Here is a 20,227-nt window from a genome sequence, read left to right as displayed (position 1 = left end):
TCTCTACGTAGACATGGATAAGAGTGGATCTGCATGTAGAATTATTACAACACAAGGAACAAAAGGACGCCAGGACGAATGTCCGCACAATAGCCAAAATCGAAAAGAAAGTCATCTGTTAAAAAACTATCCACAAACAGGAATGGCATCAAACCGACAATCATATGAACATTTCAAACATGGTTCTCATCTTGAAGACGGTAGACATAACTCTATCACAACATCCGCACATTCTTTGGACCAGGAAGATCCACTCCCGCGTAACAGTCGGGATGCAGCAGTAGTGCAGTTTTTCCGAGAAACTCTTAAACTTCAAAGGAAATGGATTATTGGAACCATGGAAACTTCAGTAAAAACTGCCACGGAAGATTTCGAGGTTTGTTAATAACATTAAGTGCCATTCTGTAATGTTCGCATTAACATCAAGGGTAGCATTCCATTCACTTAATAAGTAAACAGATACATGTTGATGGGCGACTTCAATTTTCCTGAATATGATTAAAACAGGAAAAACGGAACACTCGAATTATCTTTTATTTTGTTCACTATTTTATCATACACTTTGTTTTAGATAGGGTAGTTTTATTTTGCAAAATTGAATGCACACGATGAAGGTACGTCGGGAATTTGATTTGAGTAAATTTTCAACATTTTTTTTTATACATGGAGGTTTAGCTTGCCATTAAACCAGGTTCTATCCACCATTTTGTTTTCTTATTATGTCCTTTACCAAGTCAGGACTATGGCAGTTGTTATCAAATAGTTCGTTTCTATGTGTGTTTGCGGTTTTTTTTTATGTCCCTTTGATGCACTTCGGCGTTCCTATTCTTTTATTTTCCTCTTATAGTTATGTGTTCCCTCGGTTTTTGTTTGTAACCCGGATTGGTTTTTTTCTAAATGCATTTATGACTTTTGAACTCCAGAATTCTACTGTTACCTTTATCTAAAACTAGTGTTTTTTACGACCTGCTATTATTTTGTTCATTCTGATATTGAAGTACTGTGCCCATATTTCCTGATGATCTTCTCTTGTAGAGAATGTTAAAAGTGGTGAACAGAAATGATAATGCTATTAATCACATGCGGTCGTCTTACACCCACTTGGAAAAATCGTTAAGCCAAGCAGTCCAATGTATGTCAGCAAAGTTAAGTGATTGCAACGGACGATACATCCAAGCAACAAATGAAGCCAAGCAGACTAAACAAAGAGTAGAACAGCTGATGATACTAAACAGCGAAAAGGCCATGATCACAGACGACAGATTAACGAGATACAATACAGAGGTGATAATTTTAGGAAAATTTTGCAGGTTTTTGTTATTATCTTGAATATTATCACAGATAGAGATAAACTGTAAACAGCAACACTGTTCAGCAAAGTAATATGGAAGACCATATGGTACACCCCTTGTAAAGTTATTTTGTTGCTAATAAGTCGGAATTGTTAGTAAAGTTGTGTGTTATAAGCTGGAATCTTATCATCAAATTGAAGTCAAGTTGTCGGAATGATGTTGGAAAATTGTTTTACAATGTCGACTTGCTAAAATAAATATAATGGCATAGTAATAAGAAGTCGACATGTTGAATTCAACTTGTTAAATTGATTAAGTCGACAACTTGTTTATTTGATATTAAATCATCATGTTGAAGTAAACTTGTCGGAATGATAGAGAAATAGTTTTCATAATGTCGACTTGCTAATATAAATGTTAATGACATAAAATAAGAAGTCGACTTGTTAATTAATTAAGTCAACTTGCTTATTTGATGTTAACTTTATTTGTTCTCACGGTCAGATTCCCACGGTCAGTATTTTACTTCCTGTGCTGACTAATTAAAGATGGAGATCGACAGCAACAACATCAGCAGGAGCAGTGGAAACGAGTCATAAGTAAGTTTATATTAGTTTTCTTTGGAGACTTAGCGTTATATTTCAATATGAAGCAATACTGAACACAAAATGAAATAGGTCATAGGGAGAAAAAACGTTATTGTTTGAATGAAAGGGCATTGAAATGTTACAGTTTAACGTGACCTGTGATAAGATCTAGACGTCTGCTATTATTAAAGATATTTTCTACTTAAAGGGTTTGACCCCTCTCCCCACAAACCCATCACAAGTACACTACCCGCTCTGTACGACTGTCAATGAAAAATGAAAAAAAAAACCGATTGGTTCCTCGCTTTTGCCTTTCATAGTCTTTTCTGATCAATCTCCATGACTCATTTAACTCATAACAGCCAAGCAAAAAAATATGTAAGTAATCTAAACTGATAATTTGATTCTCAACTAGCAGGGTGGATCTTGTCATTTATAAGGGTTTGGTATGGGAATCCTAGCCCACGATAAAGGGGAGTTCCAACTTTATGTCCCCATTCAATTGCATTGATCTTTTGAATAAATGTGAAAGAGGGTTCGGACCCCCTGGATTCGCCACTAATGTCAGGTAGAAAAGCATGATGCGAAACGAAATATGTGTTCTCTTCATTTTGATATTGACCGATTAGAAGATTTTGCTATCATTAAGCTGCTTGGTCACCTGCCCGTCTAATAACTGACCAAAGACTATGGAAGCAAGCAATATGTTAAAGGTAATGTTGGAAGTAAAACAAAGAAATATGTTGCTGACATGGAACATCAAATCAACATACTTTTGCTTAAAAACAAACAAAATTTGTCAAAACTTTCTTGTATGGTTTTTATAATGTTTTTCTTCATTCAGACTAATCAGCGACATCTTCGTGGAAAGTATGAAAAATGTTCAATACTGTAAATGTGATTTCTTTTTTGTAAAAACTGCACCTTAAACGGTAAAAAAAATACAAAAAATAAAGAATTACCAAAATAGAAAAAGTGAGCACACATTTACACGGCTCTAGCGAAAAAAATAGTGCGCCATGATATAAAGTTTTCTTCATATTTTGTCTAGCCTGCGCAGCAAAAGCGAGACATAGGTATAGTTTAACAGGCGACGGTGAATATATGGCGTTAACAATAACATTGCAACCAAGTTTGCTGCTCATGTCTTTATCTCGTGAAGCATAACAAGTAAGGATTTTATATTTAATATGCAGATGTCCTACATATTGTTCTTGCCAGTCTGTCATGTGTCATTTATCTTTGACCTATTTTAAATGCTTGAATGACCCTGAAGAACTTAATCAATTTTGCAACCGAGCTTACTGCTTAAGTCCATATCTCAAGAAATAGAAGTCTAAGGTTAATAATATTTGGCACTAACGTTCCAACTTCAAGGGGACGTAGTCTTTTTAGCTTTGACTTAGGTTGATGATATTAGACAAGGAGGTTCCCCACTACCAGGGGATGTCATTTTGATACTGTAAACTAATCTTGGCCTTATTTTCATGGTTGATTGACTTTGACAATATGCGACCAAATTTTAAAGATAAGTCAATGATTGCTAAAGAACTAGATATCATGTTAAAGAAGGCTTGAGGTTACAACAAATTTAGCAAAAATTGAAACATATTTTTTTCATAACAAATTTTATTTATTACTTCATTTCTTTTTTGTTTCTTTAAGATATGGTACAAAAATCAACCAAACAAAAATAAATTCGTTTAGGCATCAGATGACTTTTAAAATGTTTATTCTATTGCAAAATGCTGGAAGAAGATATGTTTTCTCGTTTGAAAATGAAGACATGTTCAAATGTAAAAATATCATATTCTTATACCTGATACCTATAACAGGTAAATTTAAAAATGAAATATCTTATAAATATCGTCATGAAGATCTATTTTGGATTTTCAAAATTTCCTGTGTATTTTTTCCATATCGTATTCCATTAAATGTGAAAGCGCAGCGCATTTCCGAATAGTTTAGTAAGCTGATGACGTCATAGTGAATACGTAATGTCCTATTTAAATATCAAGCCAATCGGATTCTTTGTTTAATCATTACTTCATACGTGTAATTTCAATCTTTATGTTTCAGTTACTCTGTTGTCTCCTTTGTGTTGCTGATCATGACGTTGAAGGAATACCTTACCAGGTGATGATGCGTCTGTGCCTGAACTAGTCCGATACTATTTCAACTTATGCTACACGTCCCTTCAAATATGTGGATTGTTTTGTTTGTTCACGGAACATTCATGAGTTATTCCATATTAAAGAGACTTAAGAGAAGATTAAATATCAGACAGCGTAACAACCAGTAGCCATTACCTACAGTTGTAAGGACAATCCTGGCTTTACACCGAAATGGCCTGTCTGATGTTGGATACAGGTATATGTGGATGACTCTGAACATAGGCTTTGGACTTTGCGTCTCACAATCAAGAGTAAGGCTTTGCTTAAGAACAATAGACTAACAGGGTGTACTTAACAGATCGCATCGAGTTCTTCGAAGGAGAGTGTTCTACAATAGGGGACCAAACTATCTAATTCATGTCGATGGTTAAAATAAATTAAAACCCTACGGCATAGCTATACATGGGGCAATCGATTGACACTCTCGTAAACTTTTATGGTTGATAGCAAGTCCCTCCAACAATAACCCCAGATATGTTGGTTACTGGTATCTTAATTGGTTCAAACAAAGAAAGAGGCTTCCAAGGGTTGTTCGATCGGATGCAGGAACAGAAAACGTCATAATGCGGGATTTACAAAGATCGTTGCGACATAATCAAAACGATGAAATATCGGGACAACATTTTTTTCTCGTCGGAAGATCTGTTGCAAATCAAAGAATAGAAAGGCTTTGGGGTACACTAAAAACGAGTTTCACCCAGTTTTGGAGAAACCGTTTACAGGATTTTCAAGACACTGGACTTCTTAATGTACCGTGTCTAGTACATAAAGAATGTGTTCGATTTTGTTTCCTCTCCGTTATCCAACATCAATTGGACATGTTTGCTGAGAACTGGAACTCACATAGAATAAGAAGACAACGTGCTGAAGTTGTAACACCAAGTGATATTCCAAATATATTATACTATCAGCCAGAGATCTTTGGTGATCATTTTCTTTACCCTGTAACTTACAAACAATTGACAATCTCATGGGAAATATACAGCGAACTTTCCAGAGCGCGGCTGTAGCAATGAATTTATTAACATTGTCGAGTTGCTTAATGAAAACAGACGCGATCAGTTTGCCATCATCACATCATACGATGACGCAGAGCTATTGTTTCGGACATTGATTGCTGCCTTACCGAATTGAACCTTTGCTATACATTTTTCATACAAAAATGATTTTGCATATAAAATTTGTTAGAAATTAATTAATTATATATATATATATTCAACTCGTCTAAACATCAACCCAACAAAGTTAGATCTAACATTGTTGGGTTGATGTTTAGACGAGTTGAATATATATATATATATAATTAATTACAAATTTTCGGTTCTTCCCTCGCTGGGATTCGAACCGATGCTACTGTGATATCGTGACACTGCCATGTATCACCATCATTGATGGCGATCCGATGGATACATCTGTTGTAGAGTTTTTACTGACTCAGACGTACTTATGTATATATATAATATAAGTAGGTTTAATATTTGGTTTTACCATACAAGAAATAAATCAAACAAAATTACTAGGAGTTACTATATACTATATCCCTGTACCAATCAGGAATATGACAGTTGTTATCCATTCGTTTGATGTGTTTGGACTTTTGATTTTGCCTTTTGATTTTGGATTTTTAAATATTCTTATGTTAATCGCATTCGTTTGAATGGTTTTGTCTTCTACTTTCTTGCACTCAAGGATCAAGTTTAATAACAAACTTTTTGTGCCAATACTTTAGGATATGAAACAAAAGACTATCAAGAGGCTGTATCGCTCACCCCAACCGTGGTTACATTAGCCAGCCCAATTTAGACCCCGATATAATAGGTATGTTCCCCGTTGTTGCCCATCAAGGATGGACATAGCACTGCTTGAAAAGTGTTCATACAAAAACAAATGTTATCAAGTTTGGTCTCAGTAGTTTTGATGAAGATCTTTGATCCCCCTGGCCTTCAGTCCAGGGTTCAATGTTATTCTATGTTGTTAGTAATTCCTGCAATCTTGGGTTATAGTGTTGAACCTACCAGCCATAGTTTGCTTATGTCTTTTAAAAGACCAAGTTTCATTATAATTTGCACGGTACTTTTAATATATCTTTCAATACATTTCGCCATATGGTATAATCTCAACTACGTTTGTCGCTGGCAATCAAGTTCGATTGTACCCTGTCCGGCCGAACACAATTATGCAAGAAGGCCACCCAATGATAAGTTTTGCTTCCGAATTGGCTTAGCAGTTTCTAAGTAGAAGATCTTTTTATGCATTTTCAAATAAGATGCACTTACACTACGTTTTCCGCGGGCAGCCATCTACGATTTGACACATACCTGATAGACATATTTATTATAGGATTTACTTGTAGTTTGTTTATTAGTTCTATAAATACTGAGTTAAAATGTGCTCCGTAGAGCGTAGCAAGTAACGACCGCATAATGAGTACATTCGGGCAAGTGTTTACACAAAGTAAATGTAGACATATTAAATCAAATTCAATCGAAAGGGCCAATCACATCTCTTGACCCGATTTGGGTCTCTTGTTTGTTGGAAACGGTAAAAAAAACTTTAAAAATAAAGTAATACACAATGTATGAAATCTATAAAATAAAAATATAAATGAAACTGTAATCTATAAACTATACACATGTCGAACAACATTTTTTTGTTTCATCAAGTTGAAGCATTTTCAGTTTAGATCCTTTTTGGTACTCGTGTTTCTCAAAACCGCTAAAAAATTATATAATCTATTAAAATATCTTCATATGAATTCTGTACCAAACATCTGCATCAAAATCGGACCAAAATAAAAAAAGATTTTCAATTTGTTCTTGGTTCACTCCTTTTGGCCTTGTATTTCTCAAAAACGGTAAATTCAACATCAAATATTTAAATCTATTTCCTACAGGGTCCAATGTAAAATCGTTGTTCCCCTCGGAGGCCTTGGATCAAACCAAAACCTGCCGGAAACAATTTGCAAAGGGAACTAGGTTTTGTTCCAATTGGTTGTTTTGAGCAACTGTTGAAAACTATGTTCCCGCTATGCTAGATCGTTAAAAAAAATCAATTCAAGAACCAATGTAAACAAGTTTGGTTCCAATTAACTAAGTAAGTTCATAGAAGATATTTGAATGCATTTCATACAAGGTTAAATGCTAAACTATGTGAAGAAGCGCGCATGCGCAGCTGGAAAGTAAAAACATTCAGAGCTCAGATAGAAATATTCGATTTTTCATATTTCTTGAAGTGTAACCGATAATTCAATAAGTGAAATTAGTATTAGAACATCAATAACAATAGCTACTTGTATTATGAATAATATTGGCTAAATACGGTACCCAGCCTCAGCATATCACCTTGTCAAAACAAAATCAGACGCATTTTTTGTCAACATAGATCAACCCAAACACACCACTATCATATCTAATGACAGAGAAAGTAAAAAACAAATGAAATTAAAATGTCAATTGTTCTTGAACAATGGAGAGGTCTTTCCTTTTGTAATGTAAAAAAAATGTTCCAATAGTCAAATGTAAAAAAGTTGCGCCTCATCCACCTCAACGTTTTTCACTATTTACTATTTCTGTAAGTACTAGTGTGAAGCTAGCCGGCGTTAATATTCATGAGGCTAGCCGTCAATAATATTCATGAGATGAAAACCGCGTTCGATGAAATGTTTTGGGGAGTTATTAAATTGCGACAATAAAATACCATTTTGCTGTTAACATCCAATATGGTTATGCTATTTATAGCAATATAAAGTAATTAAGAAATATTAAGCCAATAGGTGTCTTCTGTAAGGTCCGCGTCAAGTACACACAAAACAAAACAATAATGATTCATTAAAATGTTGTTATTATTATATCAATGTAAACTATTATAATTAAAAAAAGATGACTAAATTTCGAGAAATTAAAGGGAGTTGGTTGTCAAATGGGAATACCATCATCTGTTCGTTGTCTACAAATACAATTGTATAGTCCAATCCTAAAACTAAAATATGCAAAACATAAAATAGTATCATCCATTTAAAAAAATCAGAAAAAAACGAAAGATAGTTAATTGAAGGAATATAAAAAACAGAAAAATAGAAACTGTCAATTACTATTTCAATGATATAATTTTTCAAAATTACGGAGATCAATCAGAGTCGTTAATCTCAACATTACAATTCCATATTATGGCCTCTAAAATGGCCCATAGCACTTATGCCCTAGACCCGTACGAGTAAGCCAGGAATGGATAAGGGGGTACCCTGGTATATCACAAATTCGAAAATGAACTATTGCCGGCTGGCCAAGCGAAGAAATTCTCCATATCGACCATTATACCAGAGGTAGAGGTTGGTATTACCTCTAAAATGGCTAATAGCACTTATGCCCTGGACCCATACGAGTTAGTCAGGAAAGGATAAGAGGGGTACCCTGGTATATCACAAATTCAAAAATGAACTATTGCCGGCTGGCCAAGCGAAGAGATTCTCTACGTGTGCAATGATACCAGAAAAAGAGGTACTTAGTGCCTTTAAAATGGCATATAACACTTATTCCCTAAACCCGTACGAGTTTGTCAGTAGAGGGTTAAAAGGGGGATATGGTATCCCGGTTTACAACGAATTCTTACTGAACTATTGCCGGCTGGCCAAACTTAGAGATGCTCCATATCGACCAATTATACCAGAGGTAGAGGTTGATATTGCCTCTAAAATGGCTAATAGAACTTATGCCCTAGACCCGAACGAGGTAGTCAGGAAAGGATAAGAGGGGTACCCTGGTATATCACAAATTCAAAAATGAACTATTTCCGGCTGGTCAAGCGAAGAAATTCTCCACGTAGGCAATGATACCAGAGGAAGAGGTACTTATTGCCTTTAAAATGACCGATAGCACTTACTAGTATACTCTGGATCCGCAGGAGTTTGTCAGTAGAGGGTTAAAACAGGGATATGGTATCCCGGTTTACAACGAATTCGAACTGAACTATTGCCGGCTGGCCAAACTAAGAGATTCTCCATATCAACCATTATACCAGAGGTAGAGGTTGGTATTGCCTCTAAATTGGCCCATAGCACTTATGCCCTTGACCCGTACGAGGAAGTCAGGAAAGGATAAGAGAGGTACCCTGGTACATCACAAATTCAAAAATGAACTATTGCTGGCTGGTCAAGCGAGGAAATTCTCCACGTGTGCAATGATACCAGAGAAAGAGGAACTTATTGCCTTTAAAATGGCCTATAGCACTAATACCTTAGATTCGTACGAGTTTGTCAGTAGAGGGTTAAAAGTGGGATATGGTATCCCGGTTTACAACGAATTTGAACTGAACTATTGCCGGCTGGCCAACCTAAGAGATTCTCCATATCCACCATTATACCAGAGGTAGAGGTTGGTATTGCCTCTCAAATGGCTCAAAGCACTTATGCCCTAGACCCGTACGAGGAAGTCAGGAAAGGATAAGAGAGGTACCCTGGTATATCACAAATTCAAAAATGAACTATTGCCGGCTGGCCAACCGAAGAAATTCTCCACGTAGGCAATGATACCAGAGGAAGAGGTACTTATTGCCTTTAAAATTACCGATAGCACTTATACCCTGGATCCGCAGGAGTTTGTCAGTAGAGGGTTAAAACAGGGATATGGTATCCCGGTTTACAACGAATTCGAACTGAACTATTGCCGGCTGGCCAAACTAAGAGATTATCCATATCAACCATTATACCAGAGGTAGCGGTTGGTATTGCCTCTCAAATGGCTCAAAGCACTTATGCCCTAGACCCGTACGAGTAAGTCAGGAAAGGATAAGGGGGGTACCCTGCTATATCACGAATTCGAAAATGAACTATTGCCAGCTGGCCACCCGTGGGCAATGATACTTAAGAAAGAGGTACTTATTGCCTTTAAAATGGTCCAGAGCACTTTTTCCCTAGACCCGTAAGAGTTTGTCAGTAGAGGGTTAAAAGGGGGGATATGGTATTCCGGTTGGTATTGCCTCTAAATTGGCCCATAACACTTATGCCCTAGACCCGAAGAAATTCCCCACGTAGGCAATGCTACCAGAGGAAGAGGAACTTATTGCCTTTAAAATGACCGATAGCACTTATACCCTGGATCAGCAGGAGTTTGTTAGTAGAGGGTTAAAACAGGGATATGGTATTCCGGTTTACAACGAATTCGAACTGAACTATTGCCGGCTGGCCAAACTAAGAGATTCCCCATATCAATCATTATACCAGAGGTAGAGGTTGGTATTGCCTCTAAATTGGCCCATAACACTTATGCCCTAGACCCGTACGAGGAAGTCAGGAAAGGATAAGGGGGGTACCCTGCTATATCACGAATACGAAAATGAACTATTGCCAGCTGGCCACCCGTGGGCAATGATACTTAAGAAAGAGGTACTTATTGCCTTTAAAATGGTCCAGAGCACTTTTTCCCTAGACCCGTAAGAGTTTGTCAGTAGAGGGTTAAAAGGGGGGATATGGTATTCCGGTTTACAACGAATTCGAACTGAACTATTGCCGGCTGGCCAAACTAAGAGATTCCTCATATCAATCATTATACCAGAGGTAGAGGTTGGTATTGCCTCTAAATTGGCCCATAACACTTATGCCCTAGACCCGAAGAAATTCCCCACGTAGGCAATGATACCAGAGGAAGAGGAACTTATTGCCTTTAAAATGACCGATAGCACTTATACCCTGGATCAGCAGGAGTTTGTTAGTAGAGGGTTAAAACAGGGATATGGTATTCCGGTTTACAACGCATTCGAACTGAACTATTGCCGGCTGGCCAAACTAAGAGATTCCCCATATCAATCATTATACCAGAGGTAGAGGTTGGTATTGCCTCTAAATTGGCCCATAACACTTATGCCCTAGACCCGTACGAGGAAGTCAGGAAAGGATAAGAGAGGTACCCTGGTATATCACAAATTCAAAAATAAACTATTGCCGACTGGCCAAACGAAGAAATTCTCCACGTAGGCAATGATACCGGAGGAGGAGGTACTTATTGCCTTTAAAATGACCGATAGCACTTATACGTTGGATCAGCAGGAGTTTGTCAGTAGAGGGTTAAAACAGGGATATGGTATCCCGGTTTACAACGAATTCGAACTGAACTATTGCCGGCTGGCCAAACTAAGAGATTCTCCATATCAACCATTATACCAGAGGTAGCGGTTGGTATTGCCTCTCAAATGGCTCAAAGCACTTATGCCCTAGACCCGTACGAGTAAGTCAGGAAAGGATAAGGGTTGTACCCTGCTATATCACGAATTCGAAAATGAACTTTTGCCAGCTGGCCACCCGTGGGCAATGATACTTAAGAAAGAGGTACTTTTTGCCTTTAAAATGGTCCAGAGCACATTTTCCCTAGACCCGTAAGAGTTTGTCAGTAGAGGGTTGAAAGGGGGGATATGGTATCCCGGTTTACAACGAATTCGAACTGAACTATTGCCGGCTGGCCAAATAAGAGATTCTCCATATCAATAATTATACCAGAGGTAGAGGTTGGTATTGCCTCTAAATTGGCCCATAACACTGATGCCCAAGACCCGTACGAGGTAGTCAGGAAAGGATAAGAGAGGTACAATGGTATATCACAAATTCAAAATTGAACTACTGCCGGCTGGCCAAGCAAAGAGATTCTTCACGTGTGCAATGATACCAGCGAAAAAGGAACTTATTGCCTTTAAAATGGCCTATAGCACTTATACCCTAGACCCGTACGAGTTTGTCAGTAGAGGGTTAAAAGGGGGATATGGTTTCCTGGTTTACAACGAATTCTTACTGAACTATTGCCGGCTGGCCAAACTTAGAGATGCTCCATATCGACCAATTATACCAGAGGAAGAGGTTGATATTGCCTCTAAAATAGCTAATACACCTATGCCCTAGACCCGTACGAGGTAGTCAGGAAAGGATAAGAGGGGTACCCTGGTATATCACAAATTCAAAAATGAAGTATTGCCGGCTGGCCAACCGAAGAGATTCTCCACGTGTGCAATGATACCAGAGAAAGAGGTACTTTTTGCCTTTAAAATGGCCTATAGCACTTATACTCTAGACCCATACGAGTTTGTCAGTAGAGGATTAATAGAGGGATATGTTAGTACGGTTTACAACGAATTCTAACTGAAGTATTGCCAGCTGACCAAGCTTAAAGATTCTCCACTTCGACCATTATACCAGAGGTAGAGGTTGGTATTGCCTCTAAAATGGCCAATAACACTTATGCCAAGACCCGTACGATTTAGTCAGGAAAGGATAAGGGGGGTACCCTGGTATATCATAAATTCGAAAATGAACTATTACCAGCTGGCCAAACGCAGAGATTCTCCACGTAGGCAATGATACCAGAGGAAGAGGTACTTTTTGCCTTTAAAATGGCCTATAGCACTTATACTCTAGACCCATACGAGTTTGTCAGTAGAGGATTAATAGAGGGATATGTTAGTACGGTTTACAACGAATTCTAACTGAAGTATTGCCAGCTGGCCAAGCTAAAAGATTCTCCACATCGACCATTAAACCAGAGGTAGAGGTTGGTATTGCCTCTAAAATGGCCAATAACACTTATGCCAAGACCCGTACGATTTAGTGAGGAAAGGATAAGGGGGGTACCCTGGTATATCATAAATTCGAATTGAACTATTGCCAGCTGGCCAAACGCAGAGATTCTCCACGTAGGCAATGATACCAGAGGAAGAGGTACTTATTGCCTTTAAAATGACCGATATCACTTATACCCTGGATCCGTAGGAGTTTGTCAGTAGAGGGTTAAAACAGGGATATGGTATTCCGGTTTACAACGAATTCGAACTGATCTATTGCCGGCTGGCCAAACTAAGAGATTCTCCATATCGACCATTATACCAGAAGTAGAGGTTGGTATCATTGCCCACTTGGATAATCTCTTCGTTTGGCCAGCTGGCAATAGTTCATTTTGGAATTTGTGATATAGCAGGGTACCCCCTTATCCTTTCCTGGCATACTCGTACGGGTCTAGGGCATAAGTGCAATGGGCCATTTTAGAGGCAATACCAACCTCTACCTCTGGTATAATGGTCGATATGGAGAATCTTCTAGTTTGGCCAGCCGGCAATTGTTCAGTTCGAATTCGTTGTAAACCGAGATACCATATCCCTTATTAACCCTCTGCTGACAAACTCGTACGGGTCTAGGGTATAAGTGCTATGAGCCATTTTAAAGGCAATAAGTTCCTCTTCCTCTGGTATCATTGCCTACGGGGAAAATCTCTTCGTTTGGCCAGCCGGCAATAGTTTATTTTCGAATTCGTGATATACCAGGGTATCCCCTTATCCATTCCTAACTTACTCGTACGGGTCTAGGGCATTAGTGTTATGGGCCATTTTAGAGGCAATAATATGGAATTGTAATGTTGAGATTAACGACTCTGATTGATCTCCGTAATTTTGAAAAAATCTATCATTGAAATAGTAATTGACAGTTTCTATTTTTCTGTTTTTTTTATATTCCTTTAATTAACTATGCTTCTTTTTTTCTGATCTTTTTAAATGGATGATACTATCGTATGTATTGCACATTTTAGTTTTAGAATTGGACTATACATTTGTATTTGTAGACAACGAACAGATTATGGAATGCCCATATGACAACTAATTCCCTTTTATTTCTCTATATTTAGTCATTTTTTTTTAATTATTATAGTTTACATTGATATAATAATAACAAAATTTTAATGAATCATTATTGTTTTGTTTTGTGTGTACTTGACGCGGACATTGCAGAAGACACCTATTGGCTTAATATTTCTGAATTACTTTGTATTGCTATAAATAGTATAACCATATTGGATATTAACAGCAAAATGGTATTTTATTGTCAAACTCTAATAACTCCCCAAAACATTTCATCGAACGCGGTTTTCATCTCATGAATATTATTGACGACTAGCCTCATGAATATTAACGCCGGCTAGCTTCACACTAGTACTTACAGAAATAGTAAATATAGAAAAACGTTGAGGTGGATGAGGCGCAACTTTTTTACATTTGACTATTGGAACATTTTTTTTACATTACAAAAGGAAAGACCTCTCCATTGTTCAAGAACAATTGACATTTTAATTTCATTTTTTTTTACTTTCTCTGTCATTAGATATGATAGTGGTGTGTTTGGGTTGATCTATGTTGACAAAAATGGCGTCTGATTTTGTTTTGACAAGGTGATATGTTGAGGCTGGGTACCGTATTTAGCCAATATTATTCATAATACAAGTGTTATTGATGTTCTAATACTAATTTCACTTATTAAATTATCCGTTGCACTTCAAGAAATATGTAAATTCGAATATTTCTATCTGAGCTCTGAATGTTTTTACTTTCCAGTAGCGCATGCGCTTTTCTTCACATAGTTTAGCATTTAACCTTGTATGAAATGCATTCAAAGATCTTCTATGAACTTACTTAGTCAATTGGAACCAAACTTGTTTACATTGGTTCTTGGATTGATTCTTTTTAACCGATCTGGCATAGCGGAGACATAGTTTTCAACAGTTGCTCAAAACAACCAATTGGAACAAAACCTAGTTCCATTTGCAACTTATTCCCGGCAGGTTTTGGTTTGATCCAAGGTCTCCGAGGGGAACAACGATTTCACATTCGACCCTGTAGGAAATAGATTTAAATATTTGATGTTGAATTTACCGTTTTTGAGAAATACAAGGCAAAAAGGGGTGAACCGAGAACAAATTGAAAATCTTTTTTTCATTTTGGTCCGATTTTGATGCAGATGTTTGGAACAAAATTCATATGAAGGTATTTTAATGGATTATATAATTTTTTGGCGGTTTTGAGAAACAAGAGTACCAAAAAGGATCAAAACTGAAAATGCTTCAACTTGATGAAACGAAAAATGTTGTTCGACATGTGTATAGTTTATAGATAATTATAGTTATTTATATTTTTATTTTGTAGATTTCATACATTGTGTTTTACTTTATTTTTAAAGTTTTTTTTACCGTTTCCAACAAACAAGAGGCTCAAATCGGGTCGAGAGATGTGATTGGCCCTTTCGATTGAATTTGATGGAGTCCAGCAATTAAATATGTCTACATTTAGTTTGTGTCAACACTTGCCCGAAAGTATCCTTTATGCGGTCGTTACTTTCTACGCTCTAAGGAGCACATTTTAACTCAGTATTTATAGAACTAATTACAAACAAACTACAAATAAATCCTTACAATAAATATGTCTGTCATGTATGTGTCAAATCGTAGATGGCCGACAAACGTAGTTGAGATTATACCATATGGCGAAATGTATTGAAAGATATTTTCTAAAAGTACCGTAAAAATTACAATGAAACTTGGTCATAATGAGCTTTTAAAAGGCACAGGCAAACTATGTCTGGTAGGTTCAAGACTATAACCCAAGATTGCAGGAATTACTAACAACATAGAATAACATTGGACCCTGAGCTGAGGGCCAGCGGAATCAAAGATCTTCATCAAAACTGCTGAGACCTAACTTGATAACATTTGTTTTTGTATGCACACTTTTCAAACAGTGCTATGTCCATCCTTGATGGGCAACAACGGGGAACATACCTATTATATCGGGGTCTAATTTAGGCTGGCTAATGTAGCCACGGTTGAGTTGAGCGATACAGCCTCTTAATAGTCTTTTGCTTCATATCCTAAAGTATTGGCACAAAAAGTGTGTCATTAAACTAGATCCTTGAGTACAAGAACGTAGAAGACAAAACCATTCAAACGAATGCGATCAACATAAGAATATCATATTCCATTTGCGAACTTTTTTGTGCTGAGACCATGAGTTACAAATCAGGCTCACATGTACGAGCTTTATGTCAACAGTTGCCCTACTGTGTGTTCCCTTGATCAAAGTGATCGTATCATGCTGCACTAGGCGTAGAAAGTATTTTCTTTTATATCTATCATAAACAACAACAAAAAATCTAGACCAAGAAACAGTATATAGTAACTGTAGTACACCGCTAGATTAACTCATAGTAATTTTGTTTGATATAATTCTTGTATGGTAAAACCAAATATTAAACCCACTTATAGTATATAACTCGTCTAAACATCAACCCAACAATGTTAGATCTGTAAATTTGCTTTTGCAAATTTTTAGTTCTCCCCTCGCCAGGATTCGAATCCATGCTACTGTGATATCGTGACAACAAATCGCCTGCATTGCAGTCGTCCCGCTAGACCACATGCTCTCTACACATGGGCTCTACAATAATAAAGCTTTCAGTGGCCGTGGGTTACCTTTCCTCGTCACTTTTAATCTAGCGGTGTACTACAGTACATGATTATATATATACATAAGTACGCCCGAGTCAGTGACAATTCTACAACAGATGTAATCATCGGATCGCCATCAATGATGGTGATACATGACTGTGTCACGATATCACAGTAGCATGGGTTCGAATCCATGCTATTGTGATATCGTGACACCAAATCACCTGCACTGCAGCCGTCCCGCTGGACCATACGACCACCTGGGCTCTACGGCTGTATATGCAAAATCATTTTTGTATAAAAAAATGTATAGCAAATGTTCAATTCGGTAAGGCAGCAATCAATGTCCGAAACAATAGCTCTGCGTAATCGTATGATGTGATGATGGGAAACTGATCTCGTCTGTTTCCAGTAAGCAACTCGACAATGTTAATAAATTCATTGCTTCAGCCGCGCTCTGAAAAGTTCTCTGTATATTCCTCCATGAGATTGTCAATTGTTTGTAAGTTACAGGGTAAAGGAAATGAACAGTCTCTTCCACCAAAGATCTCTGGCTGATAGTATAATATATTTGGAATATCACTTGGTGTTACAACTTCAGCACGTTGTCTTCTTATTCTATGTGAGTTCCAGTTCTCAGCAAACATGTCCAATTGATGTTGGATAACGGAGAGGAAACAAAATCGAACACATTCTTTATGTACTAGACACGGTACATTAAGAAGTCCAGTGTCTTGAAAATCCTGTAAACGGTTTCTCCAAAACTGGGTGAAACTCGTTTTTAGTGTACCCCAAAGCCTTTCTATTCTTTGATTAGCAACAGATCTGCCGACGAGAAAAAAATGTTGTCCCGACATTTCATCGTTTTGATTATGTCGAAACGATCTTTGTTAATCCCGCATTATGACGTTTTCTGTTCCTGCATCCGATCGAACAACCCTGAGAAACCTCTTTCTTTGTTTGAACCAATTAAGATACCAGTAACCAACATATCTGGGGTTATTGTTGGAGGGACTTGCTATCAACCATAAAAGTTTACGAGAGTATCAATCGATTGCCCCATGTATAGCTATGCCGTAGGGTTTTGATTTATTTTAACCATCGACATGAATTAGATAGTTTGGTCCCCTATTGTAGAACACTCTCCTTCGAAGAACTCGATGCGATCTGTTAAGTACACCCTGTTAGTCTATTGTTCTTAAGCAAAGCCTTACTCTTGATTGTGAGACGCAAAGTCCAAAGCCTATGTTCAGAGTCATCCACATATACCTGTATCCAACATCAGACAGGCCATTTCGGTGTAAAGCCAGGATTGTCCTTACTACTGTAGGTAATGGCGACTGGTTGTTACGCCGTCTGATATTTAATCTTCTCTTAAGTCTTTTTAACATGGAACAACTCATGAATGTTCCGTGAACAAACAAAAGAAATCCACATATTTGAAGGGACGTGTAGCATAAGTGGTGATAGTATCGGACTAGTTCAGGCACAGAAGCATCATCACCTGGATAAGGTATCCCTGCAACGTCATGATCAGCAACACAAAGGAGACAACAGAGTAACTGAAACAAAAAGACTGAAATTACACGTATGAAGTAATGATTAAACAAAGAATACGATTGGCTTGATATCTAAATAGGACATAACGTGTTCACTGTGACGTCATCAGCTTACTAAACTATTAGGAAATGCGATGCGCCTTCACATTTAATGGAATACAATATGGAAACTAGAGGCTTTAAAGAGCCTGTGTCGCTCACCTTGGTCTATGTGAATATTAAACAAAGGATGCAGATGGATTCATGACAAAATTGTGTTTTGGTGATGGTGATGGGTTTGTACATCTTAATTTACTGAACATTCTTGCTGCTTACAATTATTCGATCTATAATGAACTTGGCCCAGTAGTTTCAGAGGAGAAGATTTTTGTAAAAGATTACTAAGATTTATAAAAAAAATGGTTTAAAATTGACTATAAAGGGAATAACTCCTAAAGAGGTCAACTGACAATTTCTGTCATGTTCACTTACTTGTAGATCTTACTTTGCTGACATTTATTGTTTTTTTTACAGTTTATCTTTATCTTTATCTAAAATAATATTCAAGATAAAAAGCAGGTAGATTTTGACTTGTTAAAGAAATTTATACCATGTCAGATTTGCTCTAAATGCTTTTGTTTTTGAGTTATAAGCCAAAAACTGAAATTTACCCCTCTGTTCTATTTTTAGCCGTGGCGGCTATCTTGGTTGGTTGACCGGGTCACGCCACACTTTTTTCAAACTATATACCCCAATGATGATTGTGGCCAAGTTTGGTTTAATTTAACCATGTCGTTTCAGAGGAGAAGATTTTTCTAAAAGATAACTAAGATCTATGAAAATTGTTAAAAATTGACTATAAAGGGCAATAACTCTTAAAGGGGTCAACTGACCATTTCAGTCATGTTGACTTATTTGTTAATCTTACTTTGCTGAACATTATTGCTGTTTACAGTTTATCTCTATCTATAATAATATTCAAGATAATAACCAAAAACAGCAAAATTTCCTTAAAATTATCAATTCACGGGCAGCAACCCAACAACAGGCTGTCCGATTCATCTGAAACTTTCAGGGCAGATAGATCCCGACCTGATAACCAATTTTACTTCATGTCAGATTTGCTCTAAATGCTTTGGTTTTTGAGTTATAAGCCAAAAACTGCATTTTACCCCTATGTTCTATTTTTAGCAGTGGAGGCCATCTTGGTTGGATGGCCGGGTTACGCTGCACATTTTTTAAACTAGATACCCAAATGATGATTATGGCCAAGTTTGGTTTAATTTGGCTCAGTTGTTTCAGAGGAGAAGATTTTTGTAAAAGATAACTAAGATTTACGGAAAAAGGTTAAAAATTGACTGTAAAGGGCAATAACTCCTAAAGGGGTCAACTGACCATTTCGGTCATGTTGACTTAGCTGTAAATCTTACTTTGCTGAACATTATTGCCGTTTACAGTTTATCTTTATCTAAAATAATATTCAAGATAATAACCAAAAACAGCAAAATTTCCTTAAAATTACCAATTCAGAGGCAGCAACCCAACAAGAGGTTGTCTGATTCGTCTGAAAATTTCAGGGCAGATAGATCTTGACCTGATAAACAAATTTACCCCCATGTCAGATTTGCTCTAAATGCTTTGGTTTTTGAGTTACAAGCCAAAAACTGCATTTTACCCCTATGTTCTATTTTTAGCCATGGTGGCCATCTTGGTTGGTTGACCGGGTCACCGGACACAATTTTTAAACTAGATACCCCAATGATGATTGTGGCCAAGTTTGGTTAAATTTGACTCAGTAGTTTCAGAGGAGAAGATTTTTGTAAAAGTTAACGACGACGGACGACGACGGACGACGACAGACGACGGACGACGGACGACGGACGCAAAGTGATGGGAAAAGCTCACTTGGCCCTTCGGGCCAGGTGAGCTAAAAAATACACAGTAAATTTTGACAATCCAAAATGGATCTTCATGACGATATTTTTAAGATATTTAATTTTTAAAATTATCCGTTATAGATATCAGGTATAAGAATATGATAATTTTACATTTGAACATGTCTTCATTTTCAAACGAGAGGACATATCTTCTTCCAGCATTTTGCAATAAAATAAACATTTTAAAAGTCATCTGATGCCTAAACGAATTTATTTTTGTTTGGTTGATTTTTGTACCATATCTTAAAGAAACAACGAATAGTGTAATAAATAAGATTTGTTATGAAAAAAATATGTTTCAATTTTTGCTAAATTTGTTGTAACCTCAAGCCTCCTTTAACATGATATCTAGATCTTTGGCAATCATTGACTAATCTGTAAAATTTGGTCGCATATTGTCAAAGTCAATCAACCATGAAAACAAGGCCAAAATCAAATTACAGACTTGTATTAAAAT

At 37.0% G+C, this 20,227-nt stretch overlaps 1 protein-coding gene across 1 annotated transcript in view; it reads left to right on the top strand.

Annotated features, from left to right (window-relative positions):
* The first annotated feature begins 2 nt into the window (after window positions 1-2).
* Window positions 3-20,227, top strand: part of LOC134705029 (uncharacterized) — a 30,596-nt gene continuing 10,371 nt past the window's right edge. The window contains exons 1-2 of the mRNA XM_063563798.1: window positions 3-376; window positions 1,036-1,284. Of these exons, the coding sequence (XP_063419868.1) occupies window positions 14-376; window positions 1,036-1,284 (612 nt within the window). The 5' untranslated portion in view covers window positions 3-13. The remainder of the gene's footprint in view (window positions 377-1,035; window positions 1,285-20,227) is intronic.

The sequence above is a fragment of the Mytilus trossulus genome, chromosome 2, assembly GCF_036588685.1.
Source record: "Mytilus trossulus isolate FHL-02 chromosome 2, PNRI_Mtr1.1.1.hap1, whole genome shotgun sequence".
Lineage (NCBI taxonomy): Eukaryota > Metazoa > Mollusca > Bivalvia > Mytilida > Mytilidae > Mytilus > Mytilus trossulus.
The sequence above is the reverse complement of the archived record's forward strand: the minus strand, read 5'-3'. Positions and strand labels throughout refer to the sequence as shown.